At 46.0% G+C, this 20,181-nt stretch overlaps 5 protein-coding genes across 5 annotated transcripts; 3 read left to right on the top strand and 2 right to left on the bottom strand.

Moving 5' to 3' along the window:
- Positions 1–2,364: 2,364 nt before the first annotated feature.
- Positions 2,365–4,181, bottom strand: JR316_0006403 (uncharacterized protein; the record flags this gene model as incomplete). The annotated part of the gene is made up of 3 exons (XM_047892149.1): positions 2,365–3,601; positions 3,678–3,844; positions 3,945–4,181. The coding sequence occupies 3 exons, from the start codon at positions 4,179–4,181 to the stop codon at positions 2,365–2,367; spliced, it is 1,641 nt and encodes a 546-aa protein (XP_047749498.1).
- Positions 4,182–5,005: 824 nt separating this feature from the next.
- On the bottom strand, positions 5,006–5,491 carry JR316_0006402 (Heat shock factor-binding protein; the record flags this gene model as incomplete). Its single annotated transcript, XM_047892148.1, has 3 exons — positions 5,006–5,139; positions 5,199–5,265; positions 5,324–5,491. The coding sequence occupies 3 exons, from the start codon at positions 5,489–5,491 to the stop codon at positions 5,006–5,008; spliced, it is 369 nt and encodes a 122-aa protein (XP_047749497.1).
- A 304-nt stretch (positions 5,492–5,795) lies between these two features.
- JR316_0006401 (uncharacterized protein) lies at positions 5,796–6,407 on the top strand (the record flags this gene model as incomplete). The annotated part of the gene is made up of 5 exons (XM_047892147.1): positions 5,796–5,844; positions 5,897–5,946; positions 6,007–6,026; positions 6,219–6,305; positions 6,359–6,407. 5 exons carry the CDS (start codon positions 5,796–5,798, stop codon positions 6,405–6,407), a joined length of 255 nt encoding a protein of 84 aa, XP_047749496.1.
- Positions 6,408–13,723: 7,316 nt separating this feature from the next.
- JR316_0006400 (Global transcription regulator FGP1) lies at positions 13,724–15,495 on the top strand (the record flags this gene model as incomplete). Its single annotated transcript, XM_047892146.1, has 6 exons — positions 13,724–13,925; positions 13,981–14,024; positions 14,082–14,261; positions 14,330–14,413; positions 14,479–14,597; positions 14,646–15,495. 6 exons carry the CDS (start codon positions 13,724–13,726, stop codon positions 15,493–15,495), a joined length of 1,479 nt encoding a protein of 492 aa, XP_047749495.1.
- Positions 15,496–17,179: 1,684 nt separating this feature from the next.
- On the top strand, positions 17,180–18,551 carry JR316_0006399 (Ankyrin repeat-containing protein C6C3.08; the record flags this gene model as incomplete). The annotated part of the gene is made up of 8 exons (XM_047892145.1): positions 17,180–17,356; positions 17,409–17,656; positions 17,706–17,732; positions 17,811–17,841; positions 17,900–17,932; positions 18,060–18,189; positions 18,283–18,368; positions 18,450–18,551. 8 exons carry the CDS (start codon positions 17,180–17,182, stop codon positions 18,549–18,551), a joined length of 834 nt encoding a protein of 277 aa, XP_047749494.1.
- Positions 18,552–20,181: the final 1,630 nt, after the last annotated feature.

Here is a 20,181-nt window from a genome sequence, read left to right as displayed (position 1 = left end):
CACCAGAAAGGAGACATATGATGTGAAAGAAGCCTATGCCGAGGGGAATGGAGGAATGGACAACGTCGATGATTTCTGATCGCGTGCGCCCTATACTGGGTTTTGCGAGATACGAGGACTTACAGGTTATGCTGCCTCGCGGAACCTAATTCGGCTACTGTCATTGAAAGAGGAGGCGTGCTCCTGTACGCAAGTTTGAGACTCCAAGACCAAGGATATACCCGTAATAGGCGCCTGTTTATGATCCGACTCTTTGACATTCGTGGACTCACTGGAACAAGTTGCTCTTCGCATTATACCCACTTGAACTATCCTTTTCTTTATCCACCACAAATGGATTTTGATTGTCAACTCAACTTGAGTTTTCTGCTCTAAGAGACGGCGTCTTTTAATATTAAAGGCTGCTGTCGGTCCATAGGGTCTTTCGAAGCAATGTCGTAAGTGTTTGTCCCGACATAGACGTGAACTATTGCTTCTTCCACTATATGGGCTTTTAGAGGTCCCCGTTAGGTCCTTACCCTGTTGACGGAGACTTGTCAACATTGTTCAAACAAGCTCTTTTTACAGACCTAGTCTTGAGAAATTCTACTTATGTTGGATGACGAGACAAATCTCATGTTGTTCGGGCAGGGCGCTGTTCTCTTCGAATCGTGTGGGCAGCAAATAAACATGGGCAACCAAATCCCGTTAGTATGTGTACTGTTAATTTCATAGCAGGGAAAGATCTGTGTAATGGTCTGCCTTATTACCCACTGGCGTCGTTGTTGTATAACATTTTCATACCATGCTTAATAAATTTCAAGCTCCTGAGTTGTCTCTAACTATTTCAATCCTTGCTCCATTCCACGATGTCGAGGGTGCCTTCATTGGATTTGCATCCTTCTATCAGCAGGTCATAAATCCTACTCCCTACGGCCTGATCCATCATTTCGCGCGCGATCCAGTTACCACGGCTTTATATGTACATAGTCATCACCGGAAACTGATAGATGGAGGTGGAACAGTTTGGGGATTTGGAGGATTTCAATTTGAACCTGCCTAGTTTCCACTGTGTGTATCACAAATGGCACGGAGCAGTGCGCAAACCTTTCTGAGCTCTGATCTGACGGCATCTCGCCAACCTCACCCCAATTACACCGTGAGCATCTGCCTGATGGCTTCGACAAGATAGATGCGACTCCTGGTCAGCCGCCTTCGTTTACTGCGCGTTCTTGTTTATGCTATCAGCTCTTCGCTGCTCTTCGGCAAGCCAATAACGTTCTTTCTCTCAGGTCCAGATCGGCGTTAGGCAGTAGTCGACCTTCGTGAACCCAGCGGTGAACATGTATGATCATGTATATCGACATCCGTGTAACGAGGTCTTTTTATCTCGACTTTCAATCATCACGGCAATGAGTGAATATGTCATTTTCGGCCGTTAAGCAACCCCACAGAACTAAAAATACGACATCCTTGCTGTCATATCGAGCTCTCCGTCCGACGTCCGAAGCGTGCTTAAAACCTGTGTATGTTTGGGGGCTACAATCGCGCGCGAACTCCAAACATCGAAAATCGAACGTCGAAGCGCAAAAGAAGCCTGTTTCTTTTTTCACATGAGCTAAAAACCTTGGTTGACGTGGGTAATTCCAATAAGGCCTTTTGCAAAATGCAAGTTGTCCGTGGCCTTGCAATGGCTCTGCGCTATGAAAACAGAGTTGAGTTGATGCATGGAGACAATTTCATAACTCCACGAGGATTGAATCGGTAGAGATGAAGCCTTCCGTGGAAATTGTAAATGGGTGATGTATGTCAAACGATGACCACCCTCGATTTTGCAGTAGTATATATTAGATATAGATCATCTCGCACATTGAAATCTGTACCTGAAAGGCCACGATATTGGGGGATGCAAGAAAGCGGAAATGGCCGACACAATAGAATGCCAATGAACGCTGCGTGTATTTGGGACGGCTTCGGAGAAAGCAGGTATATGCACGACATACAGACCCGAGACGCAAGGAAGGAAATGGGTTCGTACAATTGAGTTAGATGCGAGTCAATTGTGGTACATCCTGAGAATTGCCGGTGATATATCGTTTGAATCGGATAACTTGGAATAGGACAAGTATTTCAGTTGCCCTTTTGTTCGCGTGCGATATATGATTTTTTTAATTTACAGAAATATAACAGCGGTAGCATAAACCTGTTAGTTGAATAGAGGCATTAGAAAATAACGAACACGATAATTTTCGCATGAAGTTGGAGGGTAAAACTCACATACAGTTAATACAAGCGTTTGATACCCCAACCCAGGTTTAGTTGCGTCCAAGTATGACCACTACATAATACTCAGTGGACGATGATTCGTGAAAATAGTAAAATATATCAATAATTGAGCGCTCTCGGGTTGATTCCAGGGTTCCCATCATAAGTCTGTCGTCCTTGTACAGCGTGTCTGCCATTCATATCCATACGAATACTATGCAGAGAATGGTTGGTGGCCGACGGTGCTTGGTGATGATGTTGCGGTTGTGGTTGTTGCTGAGGCTGGGGCAGGGGCTGAGGCTGCTGCTGGGAGATGCTCGGATGATCGACCGACACCAAACGACCCTCTTTCCTAAGACAGTCCTCCACAAGTCCGAGAAACGACCCTCCTTCCCGTTCGAGTACATCTAACATCCGATAGTCATTGAACTGCAGCTGATACTCGAGTCCTTCACAAAACTCGCGAAGGTTTTTTATGTGCGCTAACATCTTGCTGTGGTACTCTTCTGACGGCGGATGCAGGGTAGGTTGTTGCGGTTGCGGCCGGGATTGTGGTTGTGGTTGCGGTTGTGGTTGATGTTGGGGATGAGGCTGAGAAAGAGGCGGTAGTATCTGTGTTTGAGGATGAGGCCGAGGCGGTAGCGCCAGTGGTTGAGGATGTGGTGGTAACGCCTGCGTTTGAGCATGTGTATGTGACTGTTGAAGTGGCTGGGGCTGGGACTGCGGTACATGGTTAGTAGGAGCGAACGTTGTGTGTCGAAGAGTATCGTCTGTTGATGGGCGATGATATCCAGTGTCCATTCGGGCCCCTCGATCTGCGTCTACCGAAGATTCCTCTTCCTCTTCCTCCTCTTCGTCTATAGGCATGGTCAGGGGCACCTGGTCCATAGTTACATCGTTTTCGTTTTTGTTATTATGGTTGATATTACTCGTAGACGTTGAAGCGGGTTGTGCGTGATGCTGATGATGTTGCTGGTGGTGGTGCTGATGTGGTTGTTGTTGATGCTGTGGCTGCTGTGTTGGCTGATGACCATAGCTGAAAGTGCGCCAGATGTGTTGAATAGTTTCCTGGGACATGCTTGCATCGATGTACGGCTCGTGCGATATATGATGATGCATGCGTATGGTTATGACTCGCGTACCCGGTTGGTGGGTGTCCCGGGAGGAGATGAGCAGGCGACTACGGCATGCGAAGCGCTCCTTCGCCATTGCCTCCCCCGCACTCGTCACACGCGGCTTGTAGCAGCTCCCCTGCGCCTTGCGCGCCGCACGGGAGGACTTGGAGCGGTGTGCCTCGTCCTGCGAACACCAAAACCGTGTTTTGTGCCCATTCGTGTACTGTGGGTGGTCTTTGACACTGTGCGCACGCACCCGAAAAATTGGTGCTTTCGTTAACAATTCCGTAAAAAAATGGCATGCATGGAAACACGCACGTAAAGCGGTACCCGGTCGTCTTCCATATCTCATGAGCAACTGTCTGTATACGCTCTTTGTGTGTCATTCCTGTGTCCTGCATCTCGTATGTACCGTGGAAATCGACGTTGGGCCCCGCGCGGAATCGCTCTCGCAGAGCGGCCAACAGCCCATCCCGATCGCGATACTGAGTCGTTGGCTTGCAGTTTCGAAAAGCAACCGCAAATTTATCAAACATTGTCAGACCCAACTAATGGAAAAGCACACAGAGAAGGAAGCACGCTCACCTCGCGCTGAGCGCCAGCGTCGTCCTCTGACGCCTTCTTCGCCGCCTTTTTCGTTGTACTGGGGCCAGCACTTGTATCCGCCGGTTCTCTCGCCCTTTTGCCGTTCACTTGGTGCCGCCCATTACCCCAGGGCTCGTATGATGCTGAACGATAGGTGTCTTCGTGGATTACTGGGGGTCCATTCCCATGGAGAGGTCGTGCGCTGACGATGGCATGAAATCGCGATATGCCAATCATGGCTGTTGTGGGCATCGCCATCGCCTTTCTCCTATATATTTATGAATGTATGTCTGTCACACCCTTTGTACAGCACAAGGTCTGGCAAAAGTGGGAAATATCGCTTCTGGGGACAGCGGAGACCGTAGGTGGGGAATGTGGAGGAAAGAATTGTTCCAGTGTGTTCGCAGTTTCGGTTAGAAAGTCGCGCAGTGCCACCCATGACTTTGATGGCTGAAATTGACCTGAACAATCAAACAACGTTGCCCTGATCCATTTATACAATAATTTTTACACGATTATAAACACAAAACCATCAGAGTAAGGTATCCTTTCGCTACTTAATATTACAGAGTTTGATACAAGCTGTTGCGGGTAGATACTGGAGTGTGGGAAGGTCATCAGAAACATTACACGTCCTTGAACATGCAAGAGGATCCCACAAAATTCCTGCATTCCAACACCGTCACGATTGCCTAGGAAATCCACAAGAGTGATATATGAACGACCAAACGGGTAACGAACAGTAAAGAAAGTGCATTGGTCCATTGGCGGTGTCGTGCGCTGTTGACGGAGGATGGAAAGCATCCAATCTTGGAGCGCAGAGTTGACACCTTTAACACTTGACATTCTTCTCTCTTTTTCTGTGAGCAGAGGATGACTCGCTGTTCGGATATGAAACGATTGATATCATATCACGACACAAAGAGGGTTGGCCGTTGACTCTTTGAAGACGTTCGAAAATCGGATGAACTGTTTTTAGAAGGCGGATCAGTCAGTAACCCAACACACGATTTCTTTTGCTTTCAAACCTACAATTTTGTTTTATTTCTCGCCGAATTTTGTTAAATGCCGCTGTCACTTCGCCTTATCCCACCCGGCGTACTAGGGGATGGCGATTGCGGCACGCTGATGTCTCCATTAATGATGTCCTGTATTGATGCTTCCAACGCATCCACTCGCGTGGACATTTGATTCACTAAAGAGAAGAACAACAGATCAGAACATCGCACACAAAACAAGTTAAGATTGACGAACTTCTGTCCAGAATCTGGGTAGACATATCGTCGAACTTGGTATCCAGCTGCTCCAGAAGTGTTTCGACCTGTATTGACATAGTGAGTATCTCATCCTTGGCCCCAAAAATTGAGAAATGCCCTTACGAAAGCTGTCAATTCATGAGGGCTTGAGATGTCGTTTGGAGCTATCGTTCCCAATTTCGAGGGTGCCTGCTGCTTGGTGGCGACTGGGGTCTTGTCTTTATCCGCTTCCGAAGACTTGGACGGAGTTGCAGGGACTTTTAAGGGTTGAGCCGAGGGCGGGGAAGGCATAACTTGTATATAGATTGTGATGGTGGATGGAAGAGAACAGAAAGGGGTCTATGGGCTTGGCAAGGAAACCGTCATTATCCCCCAGAAATAACAAGTACAAAGTTCTGTGCAGCGGTTGTCACTCAGCTTGAACATTTGAACCTTGACATTTTCGAGCGCGTTGAAGCCGACATATATTCTTGAAGCAGTTCCCTTACCGACTATTCTATATACGTTGAACTCGTTCATCATGGATCCGGTCAAATAACCGGCCATATGTATGATAGGAGTTGTATGGCCACAGGATCGTTGCAAGTATCAGATGATGTTGGAAGCAAGCATCAGCAAGAGGAGACCACAATTTGAACATCAGAGTACGTCTTCATATTGTCTTCGTTGATGTTAAGTAATTAATATAGACCATAGGACAGATTTGGCCTTACGAGATCGCAGAAACTAACAATCAACATCGAGTTGTCGCCAAAGATCGAGCTGTCGAATTTGTTTGAATAGGAGGTTCGTCATTTGTTTGCAAGGGTCCGGTCTCATCTGTCAAGTACGTTGTCTTTTTGCCTTTGGTTTTCCTCAGCGGCGCGACAGTTTCTAGTAGATAAGCTCACGGGGAACTCGAAAAGGCTTGAATGCATCATAAAGCCGCCATTGTTTACCCGACGTCGTTGGGTGGGATCTGACCTAACGTTACTCTTCAAAGAGTCCTAGAATAACTAATGCTGATGATCTTTCGTAGGGAACTAGTCATTTCAAATGCGCGTGCTGTCGCGTTCGCTCTTTTCGCATCCCACATGATCAACAAAACCACCACTACCAATGACCAGTGTGGCTCTGTTTCGTGCTATCAGCTGAATGACGTTCGCTGATGTTTCTCAGGATGCAATGGTGCAATGGCAGCGATAACACCTGCCACAGACAGGGATAGCTCGAACTCTGAACTTGGGTTTTTCTTAATCTTTCGTCACAACTTCAGGCAAACAAATTGTAATACCGTACACCCTATAAGGGCATCTGATTCTCAGACTCTGGCTGGATCTAAATCTGTTCCCTGCTTTGAAGTTTGGTCCTTTTCTCTGTCTGTTTATGCCCTCTGTTTGGGAGCTGTACTATCTACGATCACCCATGCCATTCTTTTTGAAGGTGATATGTACCTGAAGCTATTCATAGCTCTCCTCCGGCCTTTCACCACACACCAGGATCCGAGTCGGGACAATTGGGACCTCTCCAAAACCTCTCCATGCCTAGACAGTCCTGACTATGGATGGACAACCAAGACACACACTCCGTCATAGGCGCCGACACGGTATCAATCATGTCAACTGCTCCCATTCAAATTTCCGTCTTGAACTGGATCACAGGGCCTTGCACCTGGAACCTGTTCGCGCATATGATCAACGAGGTGACTTCCAACGTGCAAAGAGTTTTCGGAAAACGGCTCGCTGTCTACATGCTGCGGTTACCTGTTCCTTGGGGCTCCCTCTACGCGTATTCTTAGCGAGCTTTCTAAAACGTTTTGACAACTTCGAACGTATGTATTCTCTTTTCTGGGCGTAAGGGTAAACATTGTGGTTGCCTTCATGGTTCCTTCTTCCAAACGACATATCGACTTCTCCGTGTGATTACAGCACCAGGTTATTACGTCCAATTATACACCTGGGAAAAGTCAATCTAGTTTTTAAGCTGGCGAGGGAATATGTTTTCGCTTGTCTTCGATTTGATCCCAATTCTTCTAGGACGGAGTTCTGGAGCGATTCGAAGACGGTGAACTACAAAAGCGTCAAACATCATGCAGAGTACACGACAACCAAGTCTACTCGAGGTTTATGCGTAATATCTTCTCGTTATAATCGCTGGTTCGCCGTTCACACTGTTTTATTCCCCGTAGCTGGCCCTGACATGTTTTGACACCACGTCTATTTCCGCATAATCCGGTTACAATATGGGCAGGTTCATCTCATCTCATTCACAATGTGAGTATCAACTTGGCGACATCGTGGTGAACCAAAGGCGATGGTTTCTCAAGCCGTTCCAACATAGTCTCCTCACACCCAAATCCGTATTATATCGTCAACTTGAAGAGGCATGGTGGGTGGAAATTTTAATATTCTGATGTCTCTTCTCTTCTCTTCGTCTTCTTTTCAAAAATAATCTACAACCTGCCTTCATCCCAAGTATGTTGGATGATCCCTCCGTTCTTCTCTCCAATCACACGATGGTTACTTTTCCCGTATGGATGGCGAATGTGCTCTCTAACTCCAGTAAGGCCGTGTGCACCGTCTAGTCGGGCGTCGGCCATATACCCATTTATGCACAGGCGGTATTGTCCTGCGGTGTAATTTGAAACGACGCGCAATAAATTCGGAGTTGAACTGAGATCAAACAACGAATGCTCTGCAATTTTTTTTCTTCAATTCGGAACGTCGATGCGGAGCCATGCACTCCCTGCACCAACAGATAGGGTATTTCCACCGATTTCAAATCAGAACTCCGAACCTGGCCGGGACATAGCTATCCATTCATCCATATCTATCTATCTATCAACTTTCCACTGATGCCATTCTATTCCTGCGTGGCGCGCCAGCAATTGGTACTTTGGATCTACCCGCCGCCCAAGGGTCAGGAATCCAAACGGTGGCGCGTGCCGAACAGAAGAAACTTGTTCAGATCAAGACTCAAATATCAATCCCCGGAATATGGCGTGCTCTCTCAAAATAGCATTACCAACTAGACATATTTGGAACGAAATAAGGTTTGGTTTTTTTGGGGATCGTTAGGTTTAAGCTATTGGACTTCGTTATGTTGCCTTTGTGCCTTCTACAAAACGCGACGGAGACCGCTAAAAGTAAGGTGTGTATGCAGGCGATATTTCACACCTTCGATTCGTGGTCTATTACGACGAACTTGCCGTGAGTATCACGCACAATGCACGGCGGACAGGCGGATATGCATCTATTCAAAACTCCACGTCGCACATTCGTTGCCATTCTACGGAGTCCTTTTACGGTCAACTGTATTGAACTCGTGCCCGTTTTGACAGGCAAAGGTCAACACCGTTCAACGGCCACTGGAAGTGCGTACCATTACCCGCACACACACTGCCATGCCCGACTCATCAATCGAGGAGATGGCACTGTTACGTGGCTTTGCCACAAAATATGACTCAGTACAAGCATGGCGGTTTCGATCTAAGCGCATTCTCCTTTAGCTTTAACCGCATATAAGCTTCCAAGATGCCCTCAGAGTGAAGCTGATCAGGGACAGGCGGCTAGCGACATACAGACTAAGGACCCACAGGCCGAGTCCCCAAGTACGGTGTATGTATCCACTGTTTCGGAAACCAATCTTAAATATGGATTGCAGGACTTTCCCATTCAAGGCTCAGCGTCCAGACTGATGTGCGTTCAAATCTGAGGACTACTACGTGCTATAAAAACGAAGCGGAGAGATTCATAGCGTGAATCTGACGGCCTATTATGTGAACCGCCCGGGAATGAGGTTCTTCGGCAGGATTCCACTTGCAGCATCATTGAAACAAATCAGGGTGAGGGTCACACAATCTGTCCAAGATAGGATATTGGGTAACATCCCTGGGTTTCTTTCATAATTCTTGCCGAGTTGTTGAATTTATTTACGACCCTGTAAGCTGTCAAAAATGTCAAGCCGGCTGCATTTTATCCCACAATATTTGTCGAGCTAAGGTTCGCGGGTATCTCAAGACATGTGACGTCCAAGAACGGTATGTCAGTCTCCCTAACATCCTACACCAAAAAGTACGTGAAGTTTTCGTATTAAACATATTAAACACTCGACTGGATGGGTAAAGTAGGAGGAAGGGGGGGTTCATAGACCCATGAAGGCATGAACAATTTTTGCGACTCCGCATGTTTGCGCTATGTCTGCGCCATGTCAGCCCAAAATACCGTTCTTGTTCTCCCGTTATCTTCAAGTGAGTTATCGCTCTCGTCAATGCCTAAATGAGCTTCGCGATGATCGATACTGTCGATCTACCTTATGATGACTTCCAGGACTTTGCTGCATGTCGTACCAACGAGCGACAGTGTGTAGTCAGTCATTGGTCATTGCAGCTAGACCGGAACATTTCGCCTTGCTGTGTGTTATATTCGAGAGCTCAAATTGAACAATGACCAGTACAATGGCATCTACGTCAGTAAAGCTATTCAACGACCTGCTCACGCGTGCCCTTTAAGTTATATCGACCTATATCTGATTCACGGACTTTCATGTATCCCGTGTCAGTTTTACAGAAAGATACGACTCTGCGAGTGAGTGGGAATTCTAGGGATGGCATCGGCTTTAGAGCCTTTAGAATTTTGACGTTCACCGCGTAGACCTCGTCCTGGGCTTTGGATCGCTTAAGGAGCGAGCTGTTCAGAAGATCAGTTGTTGTTTCGTAAAACTTCGGTAAGTTTCCCGCAACTTGATGAAATGACGACTTTGATTAGATTACACTGCGCTACCCATACCACGCACATTCATGAGCCGGCCGGGGGTATAGGGCTTTAGATATACGGCATAGCCCTCGAGGACAGTCTGATACAGTTCTTCAATTTTATACACTGTCCCATGATCATATCCAGTCATGGGCTCTGTTGGCGCGAGAATACGTACAAAATTAACCTAGTATTGATTATCGTGGTTAGTAAAAATACGAGAAAGCTCCGGCCTATGTCTCACCTATGCGTTACGTTCTTGTCGCGTTTTTGTCGCGTTTCATGAGAAGAGTTCGGTTTCCGGTAATTCATCCGACTTTTGAGCTGGTCTTATCTCTAGGACGTTGTATTCTCTCCAACCTACCATATATACGTGTATACCCATACAATATATATGTTTTGAATTCTTGGTCTCATAGCGAGACTGGTGTAATCCTGTGAGCCTCGACATGCCGAGTTTGAACCGGCACTCTCCGAAGTCGAATGCGTCATTCTCTTAAGTGCTTCCAACCATGATCTCCCAGGACTAGTATCCTAGTCTGCTGCGCAAATATACGCCCATGGTATTCTCCCCATGATTGATGATTTAACACATTTCGCTAGAGTGTCGTCGAACGTGCCAACATAGGGACCCCCAGGAAATTCTATTCTCGGGGTTCATGTATACTTGTATTTGTCATTTCTTACTTTACCCAATTGCCAATCGACAGCAAATCTGATAAAATACGACAAATGATGAACTTTGGGTACTAATTTTTTGAATCTATGAGGAAAATCTTTACGTGGCAGGTAAATTAAGAATTAGCATACTTTGCCACGACGTCTCATGATTACACTTTCCCCGCTAAAATCCTGGTTAAAAACAGCGAAAATGTCAAGAAGCTCTTGGAAGTTGGCTTTGAATGTACAAATAAAACTCGTGAGGGTTGCTGCTGGAAAGAGCTACGGTTTATATGACCACAGAGATAAGGCACCTTGCAACGTAAATCAGCCAAGTATCATGCTCGCGACCAATGGTTCACGATAGCTACCTTGGCAAAAGGTCACTACTTTCCGTTGTTCATAGCATGTCTTTCAAATTACAACTTTTTCAACTTACTCTAACCAACTTAATGAAAGATTCATAACTGGCTTGCAGTCTTTAAACAAATAACAAATGTGATATGCTCTCGAGCCTCATAGACGAATTCAGGATTATAAGTCCATTTTAACATCGGGATCAAAGCTAATAATTAAAGACTACGATCGCCCTGCTGTCAAAGTTCCAAACTATGGGGAGTAGTATTCCGCCCCTTTTTAGGTGGCTTCACTTCCGGCGCCGGATTTAAGGACCTGATGGCAACGAGCCATGTTGCTGGATGCTTTCCCAGCCCGCTTGTTACGGAAATTTCTGGATACCTAGTTGGTGGCCAACTAGAACAATATACTTCTTGCTCAAGCGTATTTAATTAAAGTGTGATCCGCTGAGGGTAAGTAAAGCGTAGAGATTGTCCGAGTATCCAGGAGAGGTAGTGCGTCTAGTCTGTCGCAAAAACAATCTGAACTTCACAGTATAAAACCCTGTTAATCATATCATTTTTTTTATTAAATTGTTAAACTGTAAAAGACAAGTTGCATCAAAGTCTCCAGGAGTAAATGAACAATGACCAAAAATTCTATCGAAAAAATTTTCTGAATATCCGTTACGGAAATGAGTGGCAGAGGACGAGATACAATAGAATATATACAGAAGAAACGCCAAATATGTGTTTTGTGATTTCTCACTCATGAATAAAACTGACACCTCCTCATAAATCTCACGACATCTGAAAATTTGAAACTCCATCAGATCTTTCAATGGGGACCGATTGGCTCAGACCATCTCAGAAATTAGGCATTAGCACAGTTTATTGGCGTTGTTTCATTGAAAAAAAAGCAAATTTATAATAGAAAAACATACCTGCTGCAGCTAGCTAAATTACAACTATTCATTTCATATAACTGGACATATTGTACTACTTGAAGTTGAAATTAAACGCTATACAGAAAGACTACCCTTCAAAACGAGGGTGGATATAGTAGTTGCTGTGGCCTAATACGCGGTTCAACTACGCGATACTAATCCGTAAAGGGAACTTTGTTCTGGTCCTGGTAAAGATGAGTAATTATCTATTCTTGACCCTAAAAGCCATGTTGGGATTGCTTTGGGGCATGGGGGAAGTCCCGTCTGTTCCCCACACCTCTGTACCCTCTTTGATCCAACGCAAGGATAATGGCCGCTATCAGACGTTTATTCCCAGGAATGCGGCTACAGGCTCTTCTGCCTCGGCGAAAGAGAAGCGTTCGAGAAGCAGGCTGCCAGGATCACTGGTTCTGGCCTTCGAATGGGGAGATTGCCGAGTTTGCAACTCCATAATTGGCATCTGAGTCCTAGAATCCGGCAAGAAGCCTTAATCCTTTGTTCGATACGAACGGAGACAGAGGATTAGAAATATCTCCTGGCAAGGTGCGCATAATCCCAGCTTCAGAGGAAGCAGCAGGTTAAGTAACTTCATTGTGACGTTGAATTACCTGTGTGATTGGTGGTAGCACTTCAATCAAATCTTGAATCATTTGTTATTCATAAAAAAGAGGTCAGTCCGAGGAAATCACGCACTTTGTCTGTATGAGCACCTACAAAAATCTTATGTTGAGGTACACTCATCTGTATTCACTACTGGCCGAATTCGACAAATGGTGAGCCTGTATATTTTTAGAATTTTCAAGATTCTTACCAACCAAAATTAGGCGGCGATTTCAAATGTGCAACCCATCGCAATCTGTTCTGTATGCGGCCGGCGCTGAGCGTCATTAATAAGTGTACCTGACTCAGGCCACACTACACTGGGATCCCGGCCAGTAAAACCCTGAGACCTGTCGACCCTGAATCAATGAACCAGATAGTTGCCAGTGGTTCGAGATTCTCTGTCTCTGAATTTTCGTTGTGGCAATTCTTTCCTCTGTCGGTACCCGTAAACGGCACCATGCTAGCCTCAGATTCAAGCGGCAAACCGAGAGAGACTCAGCGACGTAAGGCCTCCTGGGCAACGACACTACCGTGAGGCCATTTTCCTCGGAGCAGCCATCCAGCTGTCAGATCTTCGGCTTATCTTATTGAGACGCGCAGCCCCTTACTGTTCTATTACTTACAGCCTTTGAATACTTTGTGTGTCTTTTAAAATCGACGGTAAAATCTTCTCTACGAAAATCAATGGTACATAATATAATTTCGCTTTTGGCCAATGAATTGTTCAAGTCGTTCACGTTCTGGCCTCTCAGATGGCCTGACTACTATAAGAATGGCTTGCCTATCGGAAGGAGCGAAAAGAGTTCTCATGAAGATGGAAGCACTGTGAATCGGATCTACAGACCTACCCAGATTTTTCCGCTTTGAGCCCATTTTCAGGGCAAAATTTCGTACGACTCAAAATCGACTGGACTCTCTATGTAGAAAATTATGACAGGTGGCGTAGTTATGTCATGTATATGCGAGTTGATATCGTGAATCAAACAACGTGAGCACCCCCCACGCCCCCCTCTCATTTCCCAGAAATGGACGTTCGAGATAGGTAGAAGTTTGAAGGTGGGGGCTAACTCGTGGAAATTAACAGTGTCACTCTTTAGGCCAGGTATCGATCCGAACTTGCTAGATTTGATTTACTATGAGCAGCTGGTAAGTAGCGAAAACACGATAAAGAGCTCACCTTCCCCGCAACCACTCAATCCCACTCTATCCTTGTCCAACAGACTCTAGCTTAAGTTTTCCTTCAACATGACGAGCAACCCGGACGTACCTCCATTTACTGGCTACGTCGAAACTACAGTCAATGCACTCAGACTTATCCACGCTGCTCGTCAAGGCGTCATTCCACGTATTACTCGTCGGCTTAATGATTCCGAGCGGAGGTCAATGATCAAGTCCGGGGCGGTCTTTGTCTTCAGCGTTGAGGAGAGTGGGATCAAGCGCTGGACAGGTAGGTTCCCGACACAATGGCTCGGAACTTTTAAGTAACTACTATACTCTTTCAGATGGCTTGCTGTGGTCCCCGTCTCGTATCGTCGGAAACTTTCTTGTAGGTCGTAAATATTCCACTGGTTAATACGTTTTCCCAATCGTATCGTTTGAACAGGTCTATCGTGAAATTAACGAGCGCGCAAGTACAAGAGGAAATCACAAGAAACCTTACCCGAGCGAAGATTCGCCGACGCGGTCTCTGGTTCGCAAAAGCTCTCCCGACCAGAATTGCATTGGGCTCAGGGGCCACGGCAGCGACCAAGGCACTTTCAAAGCAGGTGGTCTCATCAAGAAGGTGAATTCTATTGCTATTTTTTCCTACAATCACTGCCGTTATACTAAACACCAATAAACATTCTCCAGACTATCACGGTTACCATCGACGGCTCTGACCTGCATTTGATCTCCTACTACACCTCAGAAGACATACGATCAGGAAAGTTGAAGGTACGTTGAGCCATATTTTTCTCAACTTCAAATGAAGAATAGTACCAGTAACTTTGATATTCTAGCGGCCCTCAGCGCGCTCCGACATCATGGGACTTTATATGCCACCGCAACTCTTTCGTCTCACCAACTTTCGAGTTCCACCAAAAGTGGAGATGGGTCCAGATCACAAAATGAGGCTAGTGTGAGTTCTAGGTCTTTACGTCCCAGTCTGCAATTAACTGTATGGCAGTGAGGTCGACGAACTTGACCAAGTTGATTGCAAAGTCGAAGACCAGGGCTACCATATCCCCTCATCCCCAACGTGGTCATCACACACGGGCAGCCCAACGTCACCTATCGACAACTCTTTTGGTGGAAGCTCCATGTACTCGATGGCGTCGGGAAATGGACAAAATATATACAACAGATCTCACCCAAACAACCGATGGCCCGGACAAGGGGATGTTGTTGTGGGCACGAATCATCGACAAGATTTAGGACAATGGTCTCCTTCCGCGTCCACTCTGACCTCAGCACACGCTATTAGTCGACGGCGCGATACAATTATGTCGGATAACTGGTCGTCTATTCATGCCCAGTCTAATGGACGATGGCAAAGCCATAATGATGATTCTACAAACCCCGGCGCTTATCCAGATCGACCTCGTGTCAGAACTCAGCACTCGTACGACGACAGTCAAACAATTCATCGCCGCGAAAACGACAACACTCAGCACCACCAAGCGTACTCCGTCCGTTATCTCGGGCATCCGGCTGCTACCCGCGAAGGAGCTTTGCAACGTTTGCACTGGCACACACGCGACACTCCAGACGCTAATCGCGATGCTCGTCGTAATAGTCAAACTGGCAGCGCATACCCATCGTCTTCACCTCCTATTCCATTCTCTCCACAGTCTTACAGTACTACGACTACTTACACGTCTACCTGGACGCCTTCCGATGCAAATATGCTTACCACTCCCACCCTCCATCCGGTCACCAATCCGGCACCAATCAACTACGATGGGACTTACAACTCATCTACCGCTATCTCCAGCCCCGACGACTACACAGGGGTCGATGATTTCCAGGAATCTTAGACGTTTATTAGGCACCGTTTATTTTCTTGAGCTCGTATCAGTATCAGCGTTTCCCGGGAATTGACAGCCGTGGAGTATTTTCTTGTTGAATATATGTTATAATTGTATACCTGCTTTCATCATCCGTATTGTAAACTACCTTAAAGACTATACATGTTGTCCTCGCATCCTCCCACCAGTTCCGCCCGTCTCGGATAAGGTCTCTGGTTAATCAACGTCAACTCAGCCATTTCGAATTGCGGCAATCTATTGTGAAAAGTATAACTCGAGGGTCTTTCCTAGACTCTACTAGATAATAACTGACTAGGAAATTGGATGCTGATGTACTATTATGAAACACCCGTTTTCACGACGTGTCACAAAATTCGAACAAGGTCGAAATCAGAAGGCGATGTTAATATCGACTAAGATGAGATTCTTGGCATTCGAGGCGTCGTTCTGTAGGTAGACCAGCATCTCTGGACATCGTCATTGTCAACTTTTGTCTGTAAATTTCTATTCAACTTAACATTAATGGGAATTTAAGCTTTTGGGGTTGAAGTCGAGTCATGGAAGGACCCAGGATGGACGAATAACCAATAGCTTAAGATTTTAGGGAATAGTAATAAATTAACCACGGCATCGCATCTTGAGCGGGAACTCGAATGAGATCACGAAGGGTTGGCTGCGACTACAGTTAAAATGAGAATGGCGCCTGCAGGACGTCATTACGCTAAGCACGACTTACCAGTGTAGGAGTAGACTCGGTTGTCCAACGCTTCCAGAATATCGATTCCTTCTCTGGTAAACCGGAGCTAACACCGGCCACAGATGTGGGAAGCGGGGAGAAGAAGTTGAAGAAGACAGAGTGGTCGAAAGACGGGTGATACTGAAACGCCGTGATGAAGGCGTTGCAGGAATGGTCAGAACTCTTGACATGGATAGCAAAACTCCGTGGATATAAAGACACCTGGTGTTCCAAATGTGACCGTTGTCGCGGAGGTCTTCAAGAACAACTATGGCTCGCTAATACCCAATGACGTTATATATTTCACTGCTCAGGCATGTAAAATGCATGATGAGCTTCCAGACGAGACGCATGCATTAGAACATACATGGTTGATCTACATGGTTGATCGGCATAGTAGTTGCGATGATTTCAATTTTTCTTGAACTTCTGAACCATCTTTACAGTGAAGACGGAGTTTTGTAAAGAATCATAAGCAAATTCCTCGTACTATGATGTGTCATCCTCACTATGGATTGTAGGTGTTGGGCCGAAACCTTCTAAGATTCATAGGAAGAGAGAGGTCCATTCTCGGAAAATTCCGTGAGTTTTGACGCATTGAGAACAAGCGTCGTGCGAGAAGTAAGCCACGTTGAATGATTACCGCTTAAACAAGTACTTTCAGGCCTTGCTGAAGTGAGAACCAAGTGTGAATCTGTGTGGAGACTTTTGCGACTCAGGATGGCGTTAAGAATAAGATGACAAGTCAGAAAATTGATCACCGTGCCCTCAAGGACGCCCAACCTTAAGGTTAGGGTTACAATAGCTTGAATAAGAAGAGCATGTGATTCATCGACGCGACGCGTCACGCGACGACTACGTAATCTCTATCCATTGCAGTCGGACTTTGTCTCCTGCTTTCATCTATACTTTCTCGAATACTAACAATCGGAGCGTCAAAGGAGCATTGAGATAGGAATGTCTTCACTTACAGTTCATTCAGCGGCCCAGAAAAGCGCGTATAATCCCCAAACCTACTTTGATTTTCAATTTGGACTTACCGCCCGTCTGTTCATCGACTGGCATCCAGACCAGTTACCGCTGCTTCGCAGTCTGCTCGCCGAGGATCCAAAGCTTGTAAACTCAGTAGATGCGGTATGTGCACCGATCAGTACATGCTTAACCATATTAAGCATTAACTAAACAGGATGGCCGGACACCTCTTCATTGGGCAGCGTCTTCCGGTTCTGCTGAACTCGTGCAATTTCTTATCGATCAGAAAGCAGAAGTTGACAAGGTGGATGGCTCTGGATGGAGTCCGTTGCATATTGCCGGCAAGTTACATGCATCCTTCTCGTTTCGTCTCCCCCTGATCTGCATGTGCCACATCCTAGTTAGTGCAGGAAACCTTGGTGTTGTCCAAGAATTAATCGGAGCTGGAGCAGACGTAAACAGGTAATATTGCACGACAAACTCCTGTAATCTGTCTTACTTTGTCGGACAGAAAGAATGACAATGGATTGACCCCGCTGTACGTTTTCTCTTATGGAACCGACTCCGTTCAGACGCATAAAGTAAAATATAATCTAACATCTCCATTTTTTCACAGACATTACGCAGCCTCTAAATCTCGCATAGATGTGTGCTGTCAATTTGGCGTTATCACGCCTTGCATTTTCTGATGCTTTTATCTCTTAGATTGGCAGGCTCCTGATTTCGAGGGGCGCAGACGTACGTATTTTTGACGGTTTGTTCATGACCGAGGAGTTCTGAAACTTTGTCGAAGTACAACGCACGGGATAAGGCCAATCAACTCCCTTTGTACGCTGTCTTTTTGTCCTTTTTAAATGCTTCGAAGGGCTGGAAATACTTCCTCCATCTTTTTAGACATCGGGCTGCCACCACCGGTTCTGTGGGATTTATTCGTCTTCTTATTGAATCGTCGACCCCGTCCAACAAGCTGCGCCTAAATACGGCTGATCGAATTGGTAAGTTGCTCTTTTTGCCCATCTGCATACATTTCAAAACCCACGACTCTTATTCTCATTCGTTATTTTTATCGCATGTTCGTATGTGTACAGGAAATACCCCTTTGCATCTTGCCATGGACTCGGCTCATGCAGAAGCAGCTGTAGTTCTTATCAACGCAGGTGCAGATCGAACACGCGTTAGTCCTTTTGATACCCCTCTTTTACCGCAGTGAGAATGAATAGTCTGACATCGATGGCGCTTTCACATCTCCCTACAGGAAAACCTGGATGAAGAGACTCCTGAAGCTATGGAAGGTGTCGGAGGCTCCGAACAGAGAAAGGCGCGACAATATGTCATCGATTCATGTGGAAAGCCGTAATTCAATGGCACCACCCATCGACTTAAGGGCATCTCCGCGATAAATGAAAAGATGTACTACAAACTCACTCAATGACACTCTTGTACTTTTCTAGCCCCTGATTTATCTTGTCTAACAACTTCACGCATGGCGAAGATGGCTTCCTGTTTACGCAAAAATGCTCGTTGGAACCAGCCGGCTGGTCCCAAAGTTTTTTTTAATGACAAATTTATCTCAACAACGTTGGTTCGAAAGTTAAATCCTGGAAGGCGGTGTCTATTTTTTTACTGCATCGAGGTATCCCTGTCGTTGTTCGAAATTGTGCTTTCTAGTCCCAGGCCCCTGGTCTGGTGCAATTTGCAATTAGTGTGGGATGAGATTTCTGGTTCGGTTTCTCTTCTGGATGGGGTTTCGGCGAGATGAACTGAGAAACCAAACAAGCTACAATGGAGGTTCGAACCTGTCTCCTCGACGGCGAGGCCTGCATGTATCCCATCCCACAGATCCAAGCACCGAAAAACTCGGGTTTACGTGCAATGTGATGTCGCTATATGATCAGAGAACCCAATGGACTTGGGAACTCAGGTTCAATGGGATTATCTACCTTTTTGATTCAGTCAGGTTAGCTATGTATACCTATAACTCATCGATCCACCGACTAATATCTTACTAGCGTGCCATACATGTATATCCTTAAAACTTAGCATTAGGCTGGTAAAAGGGTGAATTATAACTTTAAACTATATGTTAAACCAGCCACACTACAAGCTCATGTTCTGAGCTCGCATGGTCATCCTTCCACACACCGTTTAGCTGGTAACTGATACTTTGGCAATACTGAGCGACATTTTGTGCCACCTCTAGCTCAGAGATATAGCCTGTGTCCTCTCTATGATCGCACAGTGTATTTTACCATCATATCAAGCAGCACAGCAAAAGGAAAAAAGCTACACTATGCGGCATATTTCTCGTGTCTCGGCCAATCAATGCTGTCAGCTTTGTGTACGGCATAACAGCCAGGAAAAAGCTACTAGGCTGACTGTTTCTCGTAATGCTAAGGTAACGGTTTCTTTAAGTCCAGTCACACTGCCAGCGGAGCATCTGTGGGCTGGTGGCGCAGTTCTGACTGTTAAAGGAGGGTCTGTTCTGTTTACGGTCTTTGGTTGCGCCCCGCCTGCTATTGCTTCCTGTAAGACTACATGTCGACTTCTTCTCCCCTTACTCGCCCCTCTCCCCTCTCCCATCTCCGTCCCGTCAGTTGTCACTCCTGGTTGGAATGGTAATGCCCTGGATCCATCGGATGGCCTGTCGTTGGTCCGACAGCATCCAATTTACCAGACTCCGTCATCATCGCAAAGATAAACGAATATAATGAGTCCCTCTCACCATTTTTATCTTGGTTAAATTTGGACTTGGAATTTCATTGAAGAGCCCAACAAGTCATTTCACCGTTTTTTGGAGGATTGTTTCTGGAGTTCTAACAGATACTTAATTTTAGACACTATATCTATATCCTGGGCGTCTTTGAACCAAGACAGTGGTTAGTCCCGAGTGGATAATCCACCTGCTCACACCCCTAGTCTGTCACTGAACGTTCGATCTTCATTCTCGAGCTTCCGCAGATCTCGTCGGCCGAGTCATGGGCGCCTAT

The sequence above is a fragment of the Psilocybe cubensis genome, chromosome 5 (genome assembly GCF_017499595.1).
Source record: "Psilocybe cubensis strain MGC-MH-2018 chromosome 5, whole genome shotgun sequence".
Lineage (NCBI taxonomy): Eukaryota > Fungi > Basidiomycota > Agaricomycetes > Agaricales > Agrocybaceae > Psilocybe > Psilocybe cubensis.
This window is presented reverse-complemented; position numbering and strand designations above follow the sequence as displayed.